We start from the raw sequence: 21,279 nt of genomic DNA on the forward strand, positions 1-21,279 counted from the left end.
CATAGAGCAATGGAACAGAATAAAAAAAACAGAAATAAACCCACAATTACATGGTATTCATCAAAAGAGGAAAAAACATACAAAGGGAAAAAGACAGTCTCTTCAACAAATGGTGTTGGGAAAAAGAATGAAGTTGAACCACTTTCTGACACCATAACACAAAAATAAACTCAAAATGGATTAAAGACCTAAATGGGAGACCTGAAACCATAAAAATCCTAGAAAAGAGCACAAGCAGTAATTTCTCTGACATTGGCCGTAGCAACATTTTTCTAGATATGTCTCCTGGGACAATGGAAATAAAAGCAAAAATAAACTTGGGACTACATCAAAATAAAAAGCTTCTTGGAGCACCAGTCTGGCTTAGTTGGTAGAGCATGTGACTCTTGATCTTAGGGTTGTGAGTTTGAGCCCTGCATTGGGTGTAGAGATTACTTAGAAAGAAAAAAGCTTCTGCACAGCAAAGGACACAATCAACGAAACTAAAAGGCAGCCTACTGAATGGGAGAAGATATTTGCAAATGACATATCCAGTAAAGGGGTAGTACCCAAAATATATAAAGACTTTATACAACTTAACACCCAAAAAAACAAATAATCCAGTTTAAAAATGGGCAGAAGACATGAACAAACATTTCTCCAAAGAAGACATACAGATGGCCAACAGATACATGAAAAGATGCTCAACAACACTTATCATCAGGAAAATGCAAATCAAAACTACAATGAGATATCACCCCACACTGTTCAGAATGGCTAAAATCAACAGCACAAGAAACAAGTGTTGGCGAGAATGTGGAGAAAAAGGAACTCTCATGCATTGTTAGTAGGAATGCAAAATGGTGCAGACACTGTGGAAAATAGTATGAAAATTTCTCACAAAATTAAAAATAGAACTACCTTATGATCCAGTAATCACACTACTGGGTGTTTACCCCTCAAAATAAACAAATAAATAAAACCACTAACTCAAAGGGATACATGCACCCCTATGTTTATTGCAGCATTATTTACAGTAGCCAAATTATGGAAGCAGCCCAAGTCTCCATCCATAGATAAATGGATAAGAAGATGTGGTATATATACACAATGAAATATTATTCAGCCATAAGAAGGGATGAAATCTTACCATTTGCAACAACATGGATGGAGCTAGAGAGTATAATGCTAAGAGAAATAAGTCAGTCAGAGAAAGACAAATACCACATGATTTCACTCATATGTGGAATTTAAGAAACAAAACAAATGAGCAAAGGAAAAGAGATAGAGAGAGTCTTAACTATAGAGAACAAACTGATGGGGTGAGGGGATTGGTGAAATAGGTGATGGGAATTAAAGAGTACACTTATCAGGATGAGCACTGGGTAATGTAGAGAATTGTTGAATCACTATATTGCACACCTGAAACTAATATAACACTGTATATTCACTATATTGGAATTAAAATTTTAAACTTAATAATTAATTAGTTAATTAAAGAAGATTAATCTGTAGATACTGACTTGGAAGAATGCCTGAGCTATATTTGGTGGGGGAAATTCTATGATTCATATTTCTGTGGGGGAAGAAAACTGCTACTAAAGTAGTTCTATTACTATTACTATTACTATTACTATTACTATTACTAATAATAGCAAACACCATTTGTAAGATACTTCCTTAAGCATAGTACATTATTTTATTTAATCTTCACAAGGACCCTGTGTGATAAGTATATAATAACACCATTTGTAAGTGAGCAAGATGGGGAATAGTTTAAGTAAGTAACTTGTGCAAGAGCTCATAGACTAAAAGCTAGAATTTGAACCCAGGCAGTCTGGCTCTAGAGTCCATTATCTTAATCCACTAGGTCAAGTTATCTGATATATATACAGGTGTGTGTGTGTATGTGTGTGTGTGTGTGTGTGTATATATATATATATATATATATACAAAACTTACAATCATATACATCAAACTCTTAACAATGGTTATTTCTTGATGAAGGATTACAGGGACTTCCAAATTCTAAGTTAATTTTTTGAGGTAATATTTAGATTGTTTGTTATACTGTGAATATACTACTTTTGTAGACAAATAATTATTTAGTTCCTGCCATGAGCCAGGCACTAATCTAGGTACTGGGGAAAGCAATATTTTAGTAATAAGGTAACTAGCTACTAACAAATAACTCAGTTATTTCAATATTTTAACAAAATTAAACTATTTTTCATTCATATCACAGCCTGAATTGAGTGTTCAGCAGGCAGCTTTTCATATTTTGATTCAAGGATTCTGTCTCCTATCAACTTATGGTGGCACCATCTTCTGAGGCAGGTATATGCAAACATTTTCTTTTTTTTTTTTTTTAATCTTCATTTATTTTTGAGAGAGAGACAGAGTGTGAGCAGGGGAGGAGCAGAGAGAGAGGGAGACACAGAATCTGAAGCAGGCTCCACGCCCTGAGCTGTCAGCACAGAGCCTGAAGCGGGGCTCGAACTCACAAACCATGAGATCATGCCCTGAGCCGAGGTCAGACGCTCAACCGACTGAGCCACTCAGGCACCCCGCAAACATTTTCTACAAAAGATAGTAATATTTTAGGTTTTTTGGAACATACTGTCACCGTTCTGCAATTGTGGCATGAAAGCAGCATAAAAAATAAACAAATAAATGGACATGGCTATGTTCCAATAAACCTTTATTTACAAACACTGTGGTGGGCTGGATTTCACCCATGGGTGATCATTTACCAGTCCCTGTTCCAAGGTCTTCTCAGAGATGTGGACTGGATCCTCTCTGCATTCAAAAGGTCAAAAGAAATAATAAGACAGGCAAGAAATGGGACATGACTTCTACCCATATCTTCTTGGCCAGAATCAAGACTCATGGCCCCAACCAAGTAAGCCTGGAATATGTCATTTTCTTGTGACTTAATGAAAGGAAAAGAGATTTGTGACCATGTAGGCAGCCTGTGGCAGAGTCAGCTCTTTTTGTCACCAAATATTTTTCCTTTGTATAGATAATACTCTCCCCATCCCCAAAGAGGACAGCCCAAAGTTCCACCCAGTAAATATATTCAGCTCCAAGTCCAAGCTCTCCAGGTAATGTCCAGTTTTCTCTATCAGGTTTAGATATGGCTCTTTATGGTCTGGTGACCTATGAACTAAAAAGACGAATAATCTGCCCAGACACACCCATGCCCATTGGTAATGCAACAAAGACAGGAAAATTGAAACACTCTCATTCAGAACAAGGAAAAATTGAACACACAGTTCTCACTGGATCACATCGTTTTGATACTACACTTGATCTTAGCCAAAAGGCCAAGAAGCAATAGGATCACATCATTTTGAAATCCCACTGGGTAAATATTGTAAAGTTCTCTTTCTGTAGGGGTGAGTCAACACCTCTGATGGTTCTGATACTTCATAACAGTCTGTTACTCCATAAGGATGCCCTTACTCCACTCAAGCTCCAATATCCTGTACTGGGCAATCATCTGAATGAATGTCTCCCTCCCCCTATCCAAGTTCTAACATCCATTGGTAGGTCTCCCCACCAAAGGACACCTTTCTTACCCCAGTCAACCTCTGACCCCTCTGTCCAGGTGACACCATGTTGTCACTTAGCTTCTCAGCTCCACCTAATGACTTTGGGATGGAATAGTTCAGGAAGGGAAAAAGAAAGAAAGAAAGAAAGAAAGAAAGAAAGAAAGAAAGAAAGAAAGAAAGAAAGAAAGAAAGAAAGAAAGAAGAAAGAAAGAAAAAGAAAGAAAGAAAGAAAGAAAGAAGAAAGAAAGAAAGAAAGAAAAAGAAAGAAAGAAAAGGAAATGAAGGGGAAAGAAAAAGAGGCAAAGGAAAAGCTCATAGCCTTCCTTAACTAATTTCTTCTTATTTTTTTTAAAGATTTATTTATTTTTGAGAGAAATAACACAAGCGGGGAAGGGGCAGAGGTGGCAGCGGGTAGGGAAGAAGATCCAAAGCAGGCTCTGAGCTGACTGACAGCAGCAAGCCCATTACAGGGCTGGAACTCATGAACTATGAGATCATGACCTGAGCCAAAGTCAGACGTTCAACCGACTGAGCCACCCTGCTGCCCCTAATTTCTTATAATTGAGGTATAGAAGCAGAAGTTTTACCTGCGAGTTTCCAAATTTTAGATTCTATTCCCTTCTATTTCTTCTTACAAACCCATGAGGGAATTCTTTCCTGATCTCATCCCTTTCTTATAATATCTTGCCACACACTGCTAAAAATAACCTCTATTAAGTTTCTATTTTCTATTCCCCCAGGAGTCAGTAGACACATAGTCTGCTGCTCAAGTCATCTCAGGCAATAATTCTGCCAAATGTTTTGCCACTGCATCTCATGACTAACCATCTTTTCATCGACAGATACTGGGTTCATTGTAGCCCACCATCCACTTGCCATGTAAATGCCACATAGGTTTGTTTGTTTGTTTGTTTGTTTGTTTGTTTTTTACAGTTGCGTTCCACTTTCAGCAGTGAACAAAACACATAAAGGCTCTACTTTTGCTGAGCTTACATCTGTAGTATTCTTCTAACTCCTCATATGGTTTTGTTTTAGGAAGGGCATGATTACTTTAAAATGTACTCGAGATTTGTTTTAGTCAGGTATTGTAAGACATGGAGACACAGAAACTGGCATAAAGGAAGAAGTTTTTATACTCATGGATCCCTAGAAGCAGGAGGCATGGCACACCACACAAGACTACACGGCAAACACCATGAGGCAGACAGAGTGAGGGGAAAGTGTAGGCTAAAGCTTTTCTTTGGGTTTTCATGGGAAGGAAGGGGTGAGGCAGGATAAGCAAACTAAGCAGGTTTAGGATTGGATAGTTTGATTTCCCTGGGCTCCCAGCTATAAGAATGGTTCCCTGGTGCCCAGTACCTGGCCCTAGAGTGGTTTAGGGTGGGAGGTTAGTGTCCTCAATTGCAGGAACCTGGTAAAAGGAGGGGTGGACTCAGGATTGGTTGGTTTGCTTATCAAAGGCTTATTCTCAGGCAAGTTCTTTACTACCTCTGGGAGGGGCAGTTCCTCTCTGGGTCCCTAAGGTCCTAAGATGTCAAAGCATCATAAAATACAAAACATTTTAAAAGGTGAGGGAAAGTTCTCTTCACTTGGATCACCCTCTATAGGTTTCTCATCTATTTAGCAGGACTCAAATTGTATCTTCTTTAGCCACCTTTTCACATCCCCAAATATACATCACCCAGATACAAAAAGCATCAAGATTTGGCAAACTTCCTTCCTCTCTGTCATCTTCTTTCTCTCCTGAATTCTCTTAGGGCAAACTCCACACATGTCATTTCATCTCTACATACTTTAGAATCCTTTCCTTGACAGTTGATTGTCTGACTCTTCATTTTGGCTCAGGTCATGATCTCACAGTCATGAGATGAATCCCCCTGTGGGGCTCAGTGCAGAGTATGGAGCCTGCTTGAGATTCTCTTCTGTCTTCTTCTCCCTCTGTCCCTCTGCCACTCATTCTTTCTCTCTCTCTTTTAAAATAAAATAAACTTTAGGGGGCGCCTGGGTGGCGCAGTCGGTTGGGCGTCCGACTTCAGCCAGGTCACGATCTCGCGGTCCGTGAGTTCGAGCCCCGCGTCAGGCTCTGGGCTGATGGCTCGGAGCCTGGAGCCTGTTTCCGATTCTGTGTCTCCCCCTCTCTCTGCCCCTCCCCTGTTCATGCTCTGTCTCTCTCTGTCCCAAAAATAAATAAACGTTAAAAAAAAAAAAATTTAAAAAAAAAAAATAAAATAAAATAAACTTTAAAAAAATGGGGGGGGGGGTCTGGGTGGCTCAGAATGCATTCCTTAAAAAATGGCTGTTTTTCTTAAATTACCATATTATTTCCAGGTACCTAGAAATAAAATCACTCATCTTTTTAAAAAAAGTAACTGATTGGGGGGTGGGAGGGAGGAGAGGGTGGGTGATGGGTATTGAGGAGGGCACCTTTTGGGATGAGCACTGGGTGTTGTATGGAAACCAATTTGACAATAAATTTCATATATAAAATAAAAAAATAAAAAAAAAGAGTAACTGATTCAAGAAAAAATTTTTTTAATGTTTATTTATTTATTTTTGAGGGGGAGAGGGAATGAGAGAGGGGAGAAAGATTCCCAAGCAGACTCCACACTGCCAGCGCAGAACCTTACACAGGTCTTAAACTCACGAACCGTGAGATTGTGACCTGAGCCAAAACCAAGAGTCAGACACTTAACTGACTGAGCCACCCAGGCCCCCCAAGAATAACTGATTTTTTTTAAGAGTAACTGATTTTTTGAGAGTTATGGTGCCTCTCTGTGATAGGCAGAATAATGCCCCCACCAAAAAATGCCCATTTCTAGCCCTAGAACCTGTGAATGTTACCATACATAGCAAAAGGAATTTGCAAATGCAGTTAAGTTAAGAATCTTGAGATGGGAGGGGCGCCTGGGTGGCTCAGTCGGTTGGGCGTCTGACTTTGGCTCAGGTCATGATCTCGTGGTCTGTGGGTTCAAGCCCCGCGTCGGGCTCTGTGCTGACAGCTCAGAGCCTAGAGCCTGTTTCAGATTCTGTGTCTCCCTCTCTCTCTGCCCCTCTCCCAGTCGCACTGTCTCCCTCTGTCTCAAAAATAAATAAATGTTTAAAAAAATTAAAAAAAAAAGAATCTTGAGATGGGAATTGAGGTCTATCCCAACGGGGCTTTTTCTGTAGACCTACATTGTTGGAAACACCTCATAGAGTACATATGTGGTTTCCTTTATTCACATTTCTTATATGTTAGATCTGTGGGAAAGAATTATAAGACATCTACCTGCTAAAACTTGTGAGAGACCTAATAGTATTTTTTTTTTTAATTTTAGGTATTGGCATATCTCAACAATCTGTACAGTTCTAGGGTGTGGTAGTTTAGGAGTGAATATGATTTGAACTCATTCACATTCAGAGGGTATTTGAAATTGAGAACCAGGCAGATCCATCGACTGTGACCCTGAACGTGTCCCGAAAGAAATTGGATCCCAAAGATTACAGGTGGAGAATTTTAAATTTTTTTTTTCAGCGTTTATTTATTTTTGGGACAGAGAGAGACAGAGCATGAACGGGGGAGGGGCAGAGAGAGAGGGAGACACAGAATCGGAAACAGGCTCCAGGCTCTGAGCCATCAGCCCAGAGCCTGACGCGGGGCTCGAACTCCCGGACCGCGAGATCGTGACCTGGCTGAAGTCGGACGCTCAACCGACTGAGCCACCCAGGCGCCCCTACAGGTGGAGAATTTTAAAAGTCTGTCCATATTCAAGTGGAGATCAAAAAAGTCCAACTGAAAGGACTCTGGACTGACAGTGACAACTGTGGATTGAACAACAGTTCTTTTTTTTTTTAACTTTATTTATTTTAGAGAGAGAGAGTGGGGAGGGGGCAGAGGATCTGAAGCAGACCCCTGCACTGACAGCAAAGAGCCTGATGCAGGGCTCAAACTCACAAACCATGAGATCATGACCGCAGCCAAAGTTGGACACACAACCAACTGAGCCACCCAGGCACCCCCAAAAAGTTCTTTTTAAAAGGAATTTTTTGAAGATTATGATTCTGACTTTGGAGGAACTATGGTGACTGGCAGTGGCAGCAATCACATGTAAAATTCCTTAAATAAAAAGTTATTGGCTTAAATAAAAAAGAATCTTGAGATAGGGAGGTTATTCTTAATTATTCAGATGCACCCAATATTATCATGAGTCCTTATAATTAAAAGAAGGAGGCAAGATAGAGTCTGAGGAGGAGATGTAACAACTGAAGCCGAGCCATGAATGTGGGAAACCTTCAGAAGTTCGAAAAGGCAAAAAAAGATTCCCTCCTGGAGCCTACAAGCTCTAGATGTCTTGCTGACACACTGATTTTAGCCCCATGAAGCCCATTTTTTACCTACCACTATCAGACAACAAATTTGTGTTGTTTTAAGCCACTAAATTTGCGGTAATTTGTTACAACAATAGGAAACTAATGCACTGTCTTTGTATGTGAACATGAGCATGTTTTAAAATGGGGTCATTTATAGTCACTCCAATACCCGTCATACTGTTCTGAGAACATACCAGGCACACTCCTGCTTGGTTTCTTTGAATAAACTGTTCTCTTTGCCTGAAACACTTTTCCTCTAGATATCACGATGGTTGGCTCCCTAAAGTCATTTTTTTTAATTGTTAGTGTTTTGCCATATTTGCTTTCTTTCTTAAGTTTATTTATTTGTTTTGAGAGAGAGAGAGTGAGTGCATGTGCACAGGAGGGGCACTATCATCACAGAGCCTGATGAGGGGCTTGAACTCACAAACCGTGAGATCATGACCCAAGCCAAAACTACGAGTTGGACACTTAACTGACTGAGCCCCTAAAGTCATTTATTCAAATGTCACTTAAATGAGGCCTTTCCTTACCATCCTAGAATATCTTATTCCCCTGTCCTGCTTTATTTTTCTCTGTAGTATCTAGTACTCTCTAATATACTAGACATTTATTTATTTAGTTTCCCCTTACTAGAATATAAGTTTCATGAAGTGTGGAGGTTTTTCCACGTTTTATTCATTGGTATATCCTTAGTGCTTATAATAAAGCCTGACAGAGAGTAAACATTCATAGTTGTTGACTACATAAAAGATGTTTACTACTTGAACTACATGAAAGACCCAAAACATCTCCTTCTATTTATTACAAGGCACATCAAAGGTCTCGTAACAGAAGGATCTCTTTTGCTATTATCAGTCCATCCCCAAAAGTACATGAAGCCTCTACTGGCACCTAGAAATAATTTAATCCCATTATTCATTCCAGTTGTTCATGCACCCATCACTATTTGTACTTATGGAGCCCCTACCATGTGCCAGATACTCACTTGGTACTGGGCATCCAGCAATGAACCTTCATGGAGCTTATATTCCAGCTGGGACAGGGATAGGGCTGGAGGGTGGGGAGTGAACAAAAGAACCATGTTTCTTACCTTTGTCCTTTTACCATGTTAAACCACTAATAAAGTAATAAATCCCTCTTCTGGGTTATCTATACTCTCCCATATTCTCCTCCTTATACTTCTTTGTGCTATCTCCCCTTGATCTAGTACTTTGTTTAATTTAATAAAGTATTGAATCTCTTACTTTTCTCTTGCAACAGGGAATTTTTCGGAGAATTACTTTATTTGGCCAAGATCCAAATCCAAATCCAGAGTCAGCTCAGAACCCCTGACTAATGCATCACTGGGCTGATTATATAAATGGCAATGTGCAAAGACAAGTTTTTGGAGAAGCACAGTAAAAAGGTTTCTTATTGAATAAATGGTTTCATTTCTCTTTGAGCAAAAGATGCAAACTTTAGATGCAAGAAAAAGAATTTTACTTCCTGCAAACATTCATTCATTAAATGGTTAAGAATTATTTAATGAGAGCCTACTTCGTGACTAGTACAACATGATGCCCTATACAGATATAATTAAGTGTAAGATACAGAATGCTCCTTCTAGCAGATAACTCTTCAGTTAAAACTAGACAGGGGCACCTGGCTGGCTCTGTCCGTAGAGCATGACACTTTTAACCCTGGGGGTTGTAAGTTTGAGCCTCAAGTTGGATGTAGCGATTACTTAAAAAAAAAAAAATCTTCAGAAAAAAAAAACTAGATAAAAAAAGATGATATATATTGTGAAATTATATAACACCACAGACACCATGCTTCCACTTCATCCAGCCACCCCATTCACCCTTCCTTTCCTAATCAAGCCATATTAGTATCTCTTTCCTCCCTGATCACACCGAATCCTATGGCTATAATCAACCATGCTCTTGTCTGTACTCCCTCCCCCAATCACTTGATTCCCCCCAGCCCCCATTCCCACCCCCACGCCACCCTCGACCCCCGCCACCTTCATCTTTCCTGTTATTCAGTCCAGGATTTGATCCCAGGTTGCAGAGCTGCTTGAAAAAAAAATCAAGTTACTTGGTGTTCCAAAACTTTCATCAGGTTGCAACTTAATGCTTTCACGCAATCCGCGTATAAAGCCTGGGAAGTGAGGAAGGAAATTTCACTCCTATTGAAAGCCAGACTTGTGGAATAATTGAGGTATTGAAATCAGTCACTCAAACTGAAAAGTCCCAGAAAAGCAAATTACACTAAGACAAGGACATAAAGTCTAAATGCATACCCTAGAATCATTGCAGCAAAAATGGGAGAGGCGTACGTATGTATGAAAGACATTTATGCTAAAAATCAATTTGCCGGAGAGAAGAGAACGGCCAGGAATGCTCGCAAATACAGAGACAGTCATGGATGGTGTCACCCTGAGAAGTTCACTTCAAGGCAGGGCTATCCAGGGAGCAAACTTAAAGGGCTAGCATTTCCCAGATTCCAGATGCCTGGGGTAAACAGACGAGACAGCTGCGCATTTCTCTTAAAGTAAAATATATCCTATGTGGGCCTTTCAAAAATAATAAAAAGGGAAGTTTTTCCCCTCTTGGATTTCCCTTCAGTCCAGCCACTTAAAAGCTCGCTTTAGTCCCTAAGAAATCTCGCAACAACACGGTCTTTTTTTTTTTTTTTTTCTCTCCTCCCCCTCCCCCCCCAACTCCGATGGCGGGAACGTATCGGAAGCAACGGCACGCTCTCCGTCGGAAGTGACGCAATATCCCAGAATCCTTGGAGAAGGAGGGGCGCTTTCAGGCGTTCTTTGCGCAGTGTGGTGTGGAATCTTTAGGCAACGTGGTGTGGTTCTTTGCAAGAAGGCGTGCTGCTTTGTGCTTGGCCCGCTGCGGCCTTGCGGACCTTTCGGGCCGAAAGTTTGATTTCTTTTCACTGATAACAGAGCTCGCGGCGGGCCGCTCAGGGCCCTAATCCGGCCTCACCATGTTGGTGCTATTTGAAACGTCTGTCGGCTACGCCATCTTTAAGGTAGGTTGGAGATTGAGCCATTGGAGGGGGGAGGCTGGTGTTGGGCCGGCGAGGACAGCGAAAGACCTAAGAAGAAGACAGCACTGCTCAGGATCGCGTGGGAGCCGTTTGTGTCCTCCTGCCTTGAAAGGTGGGGGAAGGCTTTGGGCCTGGGAGGCATGTTTCGGTGAACACGTGGCCCCGCCGTTTGGGGCGCAGGGTTCTGTGTTAGAGCATTTAGCTTGGTGAGAGAGGTGAGCGGGAGCTGTATTAGAATTTCACAGGTAAAAGTGAGGAGTTTGGGGTTTATTCTTAGTGGTTTTGAGCAATGATTGAAAGGTTTTAAGCAGAGGAATGACTTGATCTAAACTTGTCTTAATGAAGTTGCTTTGCTGTATGAAGAATAGATTATAGGAGGCAAGAAAGAAAGGAAGAATATTTTTGCATCAATGTAGACAAGATGAAATTGCTTGGATTAAGGTTGCTACGGAGGGAAATAAATACCAGGAGAAATTTTGAAGGTAGAACTGGTGGGTTTGGCTAATGAATGAAGTGAGTGGGGTATGATGGTAGTGAAGAGAAGAAAAAAACAAGATGGTTGGGTTTTTTTGGAGACGGGAGGATACTAAAAAGGTCCAGTTTGGGCTGTGAAACTTGCGGTGTCTGTTAAATCGTCATTTTTTAAGTTTAATACCTAAGGGAGATATCTGGGCCGATGGTAATCAATTTGAGATTTGGTTGTCTTAATAAAGTTTGAAATTTGAAGTTTATCAGCACGGAGCTGATTGAGCAATGGGACATTCGTGTAGTAGGATGCTATAGAGTTGTTAGAAAGAATGAGAAACTGAGTGCTATCCATGTGCTAGCCAGTCTTCTGAGTTCTACAAATGTAGCATCGAAAAACAAAATTTTCATATATGTGCTGTTAAGGCAAAAATGGATGAAATATGTATAGTAAGATTCTAGCTATGAATCAAAAAACTGTGGTATGAGTGCGGAAAATCTGCAATCAGTTTTCCAAAATGTTGGTTTAGAGAAAACTTTAAGGTTTTCTTCAGACTTTTGAAAATACAGTTCCATTTGCACTTGGTACATTACTTATTATTTTTTAAGAGATAAAATGGTAAAAGCCAAAAGCTAGCTTTGCTTATTTTTTCTCATTGGGGTTGTCTGTAATTGCAATATTAGAAATTTTAAGGGACTTTGGAAAGCTTTGGAATGTGGAGTATGTCTATTTTACGTTTTCCCAGCTTCTTGGCAATCTTTTCTAAATTCTTATAATAGAATTCTGCACATGTGCCCAAATTTTCTTAGCCAGCATGGTCTGTCATATTTTGAATTTGTGTATATGGATGAATTTCATCTAAATTGAAGTCATTGTGTACTGTCCACTGGACGCTGATAGAGAGAGGGGCAACTCTGCAGTCCACTGTGTGCCTCTGATTGTTAGGAAGGAATTGACTTACAATTGTAGTGACTGGGTCATAAAACACTTAACCATGTTTCTTAATAAATTACTGGTTTCTATTAATGAAGAGTGTTCTCCACAAAAATAAGTCTTGAGTATTCTGTCAGTTTCTAATGCTATCTGCAAGTCACTGTTCAAATTGTGGTTTATGGTTCCATGTAATGGATAAATAACTAAAGGCTTGAGTATATTGAAATAATGATTTCACTTCCAAATATTTGCGATTAATAGCAGTTACTGATTGTTAATAAAAATCATACAAAATGTTCTGGAATTAATAGTGGTTGCACAGTTTTGTGAAAATATGCTAAATACACTTGGAAAGTGTATGCTTTCCAAATGTGCTAAATACACTTGAGAAGGTGAATATTACAGTATATAAATTATATATTAAAGTGCATATGTAGTACAAAATTATTAGCTCCCTTTTCATGATCTTTCAGAACACTGGGGTATAAAATTATATTGGTTTGCATGAAATTCATGCTTTAATACGAATGCTTTTGTTGTTGTTGCTGTTGTTTTGGTGTTTTGTTTGAGTTTGAGAGAGAAAGAGAAGGCACACACAAGGGTGGGGGTGAAAATCTAAAGCAGGCTCCATGCTCAGCAGCAGAGTCCAATGCTGGGCTGGATGTCACCACTCTGGGATGGTGACCTGAGCCAAAATCAAGTGGACATTCAACCAACTGAGCCACCCAGAAGCCCCAAGAAATTTTTAAAACTTTTTAAACCTCAGGTCATAGTATGGAATACATTTATTCTGTTATCATGTTCCAGTGTGTATATAGCATATATACGCTGTGTATGTAGCCACATATACAGAGTGATTCACAAAGAATTAAATACTTTCTAAAAAAATTACTGTGTTAACATGGTTATGTGAATACAAAGACAATACTGAAAGAACTGTTGTTATTTTTAGAATATTGTAAAAACTCAACCTGTGTTCCTTGTAGTGTGGCACACATAGCAAGATTAAAGGCATCTTTTGGTTTTAATAATCACATTGTAGAGTGCAGCTCTCTGTGTTCTTTTATTTCCTCAAGGCCATGAGGAAGAGATTTTTTTTTTAGGTGTATACCACAGGTCATGTATAATATGATTAGTGAGCAGTATGGTTTTCCAGCTGCATTTGAGTATAGCTTACATACTGTATAACTCACTTATTGTAAATGATGCAGATTGATACATTTTAGTAGAACTTATACACCTGTGCAAGTTACAATCCAGTTTAGAGTACTTCCTCTTAAAAAGTAAAGTTCTGGCCATTTGCAAGTCAAAGTCAGACCGAGCTCTAGGCAACCACTGTCTGTATAATTTTGTCATTTCTAGATATTTCATGTAAGTGAAGTAATAGTTTTTTTGTGTCTGGCTTTTTTCACTTACGCTTTTGAAGTTAATCCATGTTGCATGTATCAATTTGTTCCTTTTTGAATAATTCACACTTGAAACTATTCCAAGTCATCCTGTGTAACAACTCACACAAGTTTCATAGAACAATGCTTAACCATTTTGTTTGTGAAATAAAACTTTAAAATAGCATTGAGGGGAGCCTGGGTGGCTCAGTCAGTTAAGCATCCCAGCTTGGCTCAGGTCATGATTTCGTGGTTTGTGAGTTCAAGCCCTGCCTTGGGCTCTATGCTGACTGCTCAGTCTGGAGCCTGCTTCAGATTGTGTGTCCCCCCGCCCCCCATTCCTCCCCTGCTCCCTTGCTCACGTGCTCTCTTTCTCAAAAGTAAATAAAGATTAAAAAAAATTTTTTAGGTTAGCATTGAATGTTTGTTTTTTTAAATTTATTTATGTTGTGAGAGCGTACGTGGACACACCCATGAGAGTGGGGGAAGGGCAGAGAGAGAATCCCAAGCAGGTTCTGCACCAGTGCAGGGCTCAAACTCATTGAGATCATGACCTGAGCCCAAGTGGGGCCACCCAGGCACTCCAGCATTGAAGATTTAAATAAAACATAGGAAGTCTCAAAATAACCAATTAAAAAGTGAAAATTAGGGACAGTCACTTTTGATAATAATGTGCCCTTTCCTGCTTATAAATTTCATGCTTGTGTGGAATAGAGGAGGATACCCTAGGACTATCTGGCATGCTGTGGGATGCGTTTGTTTTTACTTTTTATTGTGAAAGTTTTCAAGGAGACAAGTAGATTATATAAAGACTCTCCATGTACCCCATTACTCAGCTTCAGCAGGCCCATTTTGTGTCCTCTCTCATTCCCCTCCCCACATTGTTTTGAAGCAAATCCTGGATATTTAGGGTTTTTTATTTTATTTTATTTTATTTTATTTTGAGAGACAGAGCACAAGCAGGGGAGGGGCAGAGAGAGGGAGAGACAGAATCCCAAGCAGGCTCTAGGCTCCAAACTGTCAGCACAGAGCCTGACGAGGGGCTCAAACTCATGGACCGTGAGATCATGACCTCAGTCGAGATCAAGAGTCAGATGCTTAATTGACTGCGCCACCCAGGAGCCCCATGGATATTTAGTTTGATCTGTAAATAAGTATGTCTCATGCTGTGAAGGCAGGCACACAAATGAATTGTGTCTTTCCACAGTATCAGCTTTTTTCAGTGTTAGAGCAAGGTTAATATAATTATAACTCAGGTTCAGGATTCCAGACTCAACATTTCACTACCTGTTTAACTTGACTTCTTACACATTACAGAAAGCAAAGCACAAGACAGGTTACACAACAAATAAGATAGAACGGGGGAAAGGAAGTCTTTGATTGCACAGTTGAGATGTGGCCTTGGTCTGGTCCAGGTCAGCTCACAGAACTTACTGCTTATTATATTCAAGCAGTGGAAGATCTCTGTTTTGTTCAGAGATCAGTCAGGCAGGGTCTTGGACAGCAGCTACCTTTTTGATGTGGTCAGATGTGAAAGGATCAGTGTTAAGAAAGTTTTGACAGTTTACTGCAGAAATCTTCCATTTTAAAAAGGACTTAATAAGTCCTGATTGACAAACCTCTTATGTTTCTATTGGTTATCTTTTCTGAGTATGTCTCAGCTGGTGCTAGTTTCGGCAGTATGGGGTCTTAAGTGGAATGCCCTTGGTTGCTTGTGACATAAGTTACTGCTTGACCTGAGTGAGAGACAATCTTGCTCTCTACAGTATGTATAAGATATAAAGACTAGTTTTAAAACTAAGAACAATAATAGCCTGCTAAATTTTTTTTTAATGTTTATTTATTTTTGAGAGAGAGACTGAGCACAAGTGGGGGAGGGGGAGAAAGAGGAAGACACAGAATCTGAAGCAGGCTCCAGGCTCTGAGCTGTCAGCAGAGAGCCTTGACGCAGGGCTCGAACTCACAAACTACAAGATCATGACCCAAGCTGAAGTCGATTAAGCCACCCAGGCTCCGCAGCCTGCTAAATGTTTTAATGGTAATAACTACACACTGTTTCTACTTGGAAATGGAAATTATTGTATCTTCATCCAAAATGATAAAACTTGAAATGGACTTTGTATACAAATGTTTTCAGATTTCTCTGTCTGAAAATGACTAAAATTTGAGGCACATTTTACAGAAAATGTAGCAGTTACCTCTTACTTTGTTCAGACTGTCTTTATTAGTAATGTTCTCTTCAGTATGTTGTAGCACAATTGGAAACATTTAGTAACAAGGTTTTGTTTGTAACAGTCTTTGGAGACCTTTGCGTAGTCATGAATGTTTTCATTACATTTCCCTTGTTGCTTTTAGAATGCTGATAATATCTCTTAACTATGCCAGTTGTTACCCAAATGTTATCTTGCTTTTCAACTAGGAAAAAATGTAAATTTTACTCATGAGTCATGTCCCCTGTTTGATACATACGCTCTCAGCAGTTCATGAACTTTTTGGGTATGGTTTAGCTGCATTCTCTAAACAAACTATTTCCAAAAGTTAGGACTATTCTATGAACTTAATCAAAAAGTAACAGTTAATGTTTCAGTGCACTCATGAGATTTGTTGGAAGTTCTCCTGATATACAAAATAGAACTGTTAGAGGTGCCTGGGTGGCTCAGGTCATGATCAAGCCCAGCATTGGGCTTGCTCGCTCACTCTCTGTCTCTCTTAAAAAAAAAAAAAAAAAAAAGAAAAGAAACTGTTAGTGGCTTGTAATTTTTGTAAAGATTTCATTTTTAAGTAAACTCTGTGCCCAACGTGGGACTCGAACTTACAATCCCAAGTGTAAGGGTTAAATTGTAGTGTAGGGCTAATGCTTACCTTGAAAAATAACAGCTTTGTGTTGACACTGAAGGTTAAGAGATAACAGCCTTGCTTTGCTCTGGTAAACTACTCCTCATACCCTTGTAAATTAGGCTTCACCAATTAAGGAAACAAAAGTTCAAAGAGAAGAGCATCAGAGGCAGGGTCAAGGAGATCCACTGGTTGCAACTTAGAGGCAGAAAGTCTAAAGTAAACACCTCATTAGGCAACTGTTTCTAACTCATCTGGAACCTGTTTCTTTGTTCTGTTCCCAGGTGATGATAAAACGATGTGATCGGTTATAAAAACTCTGTACCCCGGCTGTTCGGGGCCGCACTCTTATCAAGAGTGTTGGTCCCGTTCGGTCGGCCTTGCCTCTCATTGTAATAAACTTTGTTGTGACTGTCACTGGTGCCCGTAGCATTCGGTTTCAGGAGTCGTGTGGATGCAACACAAGATCAAGAGTCACATACTCTCTTGACTGAGCTAGCCAGACACCCCAGCTTGTAATTTTTTAATACAAACACTATGTTTTGTGATCATGTAGTGCTCTTACTCTGTTCTTTTAAGTTTTTTCATTTCGATTTGTTTTGACCGACTTCTCAAGTTTTGTGAATATATGTAATTTGTCTGTATGAGATTAAATTTAAAGAACACAACAACTCCTCTCTCCCTCTCCCTCCCCTCCTTCTTTTTTAAGGAAGAGAGGCAGAGGGTGATGGGTGGGGCAGGGAATCCCAAGCCCGGCCCCACAGCCAGCACGGAGCACAACACAGGGCTTGATCCCACAACCCTAGGATCATGACCTGAGCCCAGATCAAGAGGCAGATGCCCAACTGACTGAGCTACCCAGGCACCCCCACAACGAATCCTCCTTAAAATCATCTTGCCATACTTGTCTGACAGAAATTAAATGCAACTTGAAGTATTGTAATTATGTTTATCACAAAAATATACACTAGATGTAACTGGGCAATAAATCTTACTGTGTAAATATTCTGTGATAATGGATTTGATAAAATGTTTATCAGTAAGGTATAGTTTTAAATTTATCAGTTGAGTATTTTTCCCACAAGAAGACATAATATCTGTGTATTATATTTCACCAAATTTAATATGCTATTATTTTACACTGCTAATTAAATTTACCTCCCATCAGTTGTAAGGCATGTCAGTTTCAAGGATGTTAAATCCGGAGGAAATGGTTTTTAGGATTGAGTCTACCCTGTGTTATGCTTGGGCAGTTGACTTATCCCATCAAGAATTAGTGAGAGTGTGGGACATGTTTTATTAACTCTTTGTTTTTAATGTTTGTTTTTATTTTTGAGAGACAGAGACAGAGTGTGAGCAGGGGAGGGGCAGAGAGAGAGAGACACACACACACACAGAATCTGAAACAGGCTCCAGGCTCTGAGTTGCCAGCACAGAGCCCAACGCAGGGCTCAAACTCACCTGCGAGAACATGACCTGAGCCGAAGTCGGACGCTTAACTGACTGAGCCACCCAGGCGTCCCTTTTAACTTGATTTAAATGAAACTAATAGACTCTCTTGAAGGCATTTTGGTAGCATCTGTCAAATATAAAATATGCATTTCCTGTATGATCAATTAACCGCACTTCTAGTAAAGTATGTCTTATAGAAATACAACATGTATACATACAAAACTGTTTTCTGAAGGAGAATAAGGAAAATTTAGAAAGACCTTAAACTTCTATAAGAGCATAAGATGGTGATATTTTCATACAGTCTAATTCTACGTTGTCAAAACCTATAATTGTGTCCATGTTATGCTAAATGGTATAGTGTGATTCTGAAAAGTATGCATAAATAAAATGTTGAGAAGACTGTCAAAAAGCCTTAAATATATATGCCTAATTGTTAATGACTGTTTCATAGATTTAAAGTGCCCCTTTTTTCCCTTTTCATTTTAAGTTTTCTTATAACAGGATGTAAATTGATAGTATCTCAGTTTTAGAGAAATCCTTAGTACTTTGATGTTAGGGTGATCATAAGCAGTAAATAAAATTTATTCTTTATTCTAGAAAGTAGGGAAATAAAGTCTTTTGTTGTTCTATAAACATATGCTGGTGCGCCTGTGTGGCTCAGTCGGTTAAGCGTCCGACTTTAGCTCAGGTCATAATCTCACGGTTTGTGAGTCCAAGCCCCGCATTGCGTTCTGTGCTGTCAGCCCAGAGCCTGGAGCCTGGTTCAGATTCTGTCGCCCGCCCCTCCCCCACTCACGCTCTGTCTCTCTCTCTCTCTCTCTCTCTCTCTCTCTCTCTCTTTTCGAAAATGAATAAATATTTTTAAAAAATTAAAAAACCTGTGTTTTGTGAAGGTGTTAGTGACTCCTTCGAAATGGGAAGTTTTAAACAAAGTCATCAACTGAATTCCATCCAGTTATTAAATGGGCCACTTGAGCTGCTAATTTGATCACGCATTTATGGTGGGTAAAAAATTGGTGTTATTTCAATGAGAACATAGCTTTCACCACTCTCATTTTACATGTACAGTTGTACTTGAAGAGTGTAGTTATATATGTCTAAGCTATGCCATTTAAATATTTGTTACAGGTTTTGAATGAGAAGAAACTTCAAGAGGTTGATAGTTTGTGGAAAGAATTTGAAACTCCAGAGAAAGCAAATAAAATGTAAGTCATCTTGAAACTAAGAATTTAGTTAACATTTAGGTGTGTTTTTTTAAGTAATGTCTACACCCAGTGCAGGGCTTGAACTCATGACCCCGAGATCCAAGGGTTGCGTGCTCTATCAGCTGAGTTAACCAGGGGGCCCAAGTAATAGAATTGCTGAATAAATAGTAGTATATCTATAGATCTTTTGGTGACCTGGGGAGAGGACTGTGGTATACCAAGAAAATCATGCTTCTCAGTGATAACATATGTGATCCCATTGTTTCCAGGTTCTCTTAGATCTGTGTATGCGTTTATGCAGGCATAGACACCAACAGATGCCACTTCAAAAGGGTGGAAATGGGGATGCGGTGAGGCACAATAAGTCGAAATTACTATTTTTTCCTAAAATCTTTGTATTGTTAAATGTATTTAAGGGATCCCAGGGTTTTTGTTCCTTGGCAGATAAGAAAACCTTCCTTAATTAAGACAATACTATTTTAGGGACAATAGAAGACTAGTTTTTCTTTTTAAAGGGCTGTATGCTTCATTTGGCTGAGTTAACATGATTCATTGTTGTCAATGATGTATTCTTGTTGGGACTGAATATAAATGATCTAACTCAAATATTCGTCACTACCACTGAGACAACAATGAATTATGAATTAACTGTGTATTTTTGTTGAATATAAAATGATGTTACCTTGCACATAAGTGTGTTGGGGAGAAGGAGAGTAAAATAAGGGTAACTTAAGTAAAATAAGGAGTCAGATTTGACCATTAGCTATTTGTTGTTGTTGTTGTTTATAGAAGAGTTTATTAAACAACAGGAGCTTAAGTCTCATTTATCTTCTAAACAGAAATACACCTGAATTATTTGTCACATTTCTTACTGACAGTGTGTTAATGAAAATCATAGACAAAATAGATTAATTTTATATCACTGTCTTCATAATTGATAGAATGATTAGATAAAAACAATAATGAATACCTTGATATAATTGATAAACCTCACAAAATTCCGTATCATACATTATTTTCAATTTCCGATGGAATGCTTTTTTAAGAAAAACCATATGCTGGGTAATAAAATATGATTCAGTAAATTTCAAAAGCTTGAAATCTCACAGGGCATATATTATAATGTCAACAGAAATATATTATAAGCTAATAGTAAATTGGTTTTAAGAATACAAATATTTGGAAATTAAGCAACATAGTTTTTTTTTTTTTTAATTTAATTTTTTATTTTTTAAAATTCACATCCCAATTAGTTAGCATATAGTGCAACAATGATTTCAGGAGTAGATTCCTTAATGTCCCTTACCCATTTAGCCATTAGCTCTTCCCCCCCCACCCAACCCTTCTAGTAATCCTCAGTTTGTTCTCCATATTTTTAGTCTCTACTGTTTTGTCACCCTCCCTGTTTTTATGTTATTTTTGTTTCCCTTCCCTTATGTTCATCTGTTTTGTCTCTTAAAGTCCTCATATGTGTGAAGTCGTATGATTTTTGTCTTTCTCTAATACTTAGCATAATACCCTCCAGTTCCATCCACATAATTGCAAATGGCAAGATTTCATTCTTTTTGATGGCTGAGTAATACTCCATTGTATATGTATGCCACATCTCTGTCCATTCATCCATCGATGGCCATTTGGGCTCTTTCCATACTTTGGCTATTGTTGATAGTGCTGCTATAAACATGGGGGTGCATGTGTCCCTTCGAAACACCACACCTGTATCCCATGGATAAATGCCTAGTAGTGCAATTGCTGGGTCGTAGGGTAGTTCTATTTTTAGTTTTTTGGGGAACCTCCATACTGTTTTCCAGAGTGGCTGCACCAGCTTGCATTCCCAGACCATTAGCTATTTCTTAATGACATTTGTACTAGATGGACGAATCAGTGTTGTGAGATTCCTGACCTGAGAGGTACTCTTAATTCCTTTTCTAAGGTCTCCTATTCCATATAGTAAAAGGCCTCTGTGTCCAGATTTAAGCAACAGAGGTTATGTTCAGGCTTCAACATCTTTCCTGTGGGTGAGATGTGGTACCAAACCTCTTAGCTATTTTTCCTTCAAACCCTACAATCTT

The 21,279-nt window shown here is 39.1% G+C and overlaps 1 protein-coding gene, 2 non-coding genes and 1 pseudogene across 4 annotated transcripts in view; 3 read left to right on the forward strand and 1 right to left on the reverse strand.

Moving 5' to 3' along the window:
* Positions 1-3,166: 3,166 nt before the first annotated feature.
* Positions 3,167-3,317, reverse strand: LOC111561983 (annotated as a pseudogene).
* A 3,350-nt stretch (positions 3,318-6,667) lies between these two features.
* LOC111562160 lies at positions 6,668-6,799 on the forward strand. Its single transcript, XR_002745204.1, has one exon. It is a non-coding gene; the product is annotated as a small nucleolar RNA SNORA18 (small nucleolar RNA).
* Positions 6,800-10,654: 3,855 nt separating this feature from the next.
* The window catches only part of NOP58 (NOP58 ribonucleoprotein), a 35,467-nt gene continuing 24,842 nt past the window's right edge, over positions 10,655-21,279 (forward strand). The window contains exons 1-2 of one of the 2 annotated variants that reach the window (XM_045034294.1): positions 10,655-10,910; positions 19,131-19,207. In XM_045034294.1, coding sequence (XP_044890229.1) covers positions 10,866-10,910; positions 19,131-19,207 — 122 coding nt within the window. In that variant the 5' untranslated portion in view covers positions 10,655-10,865. Of the gene's footprint in view, positions 10,911-19,124; positions 19,208-21,279 lie in introns of those variants that run through there. The other variant, XM_045034295.1, reaches the window with a different exon arrangement.
* On the forward strand, positions 19,756-19,844 carry LOC111562168. The gene has a single exon (XR_002745212.1). It is a non-coding gene; the product is annotated as a small nucleolar RNA SNORD70 (small nucleolar RNA).

Source organism: Felis catus, chromosome C1, assembly GCF_018350175.1.
Source record: "Felis catus isolate Fca126 chromosome C1, F.catus_Fca126_mat1.0, whole genome shotgun sequence".
Lineage (NCBI taxonomy): Eukaryota > Metazoa > Chordata > Mammalia > Carnivora > Felidae > Felis > Felis catus.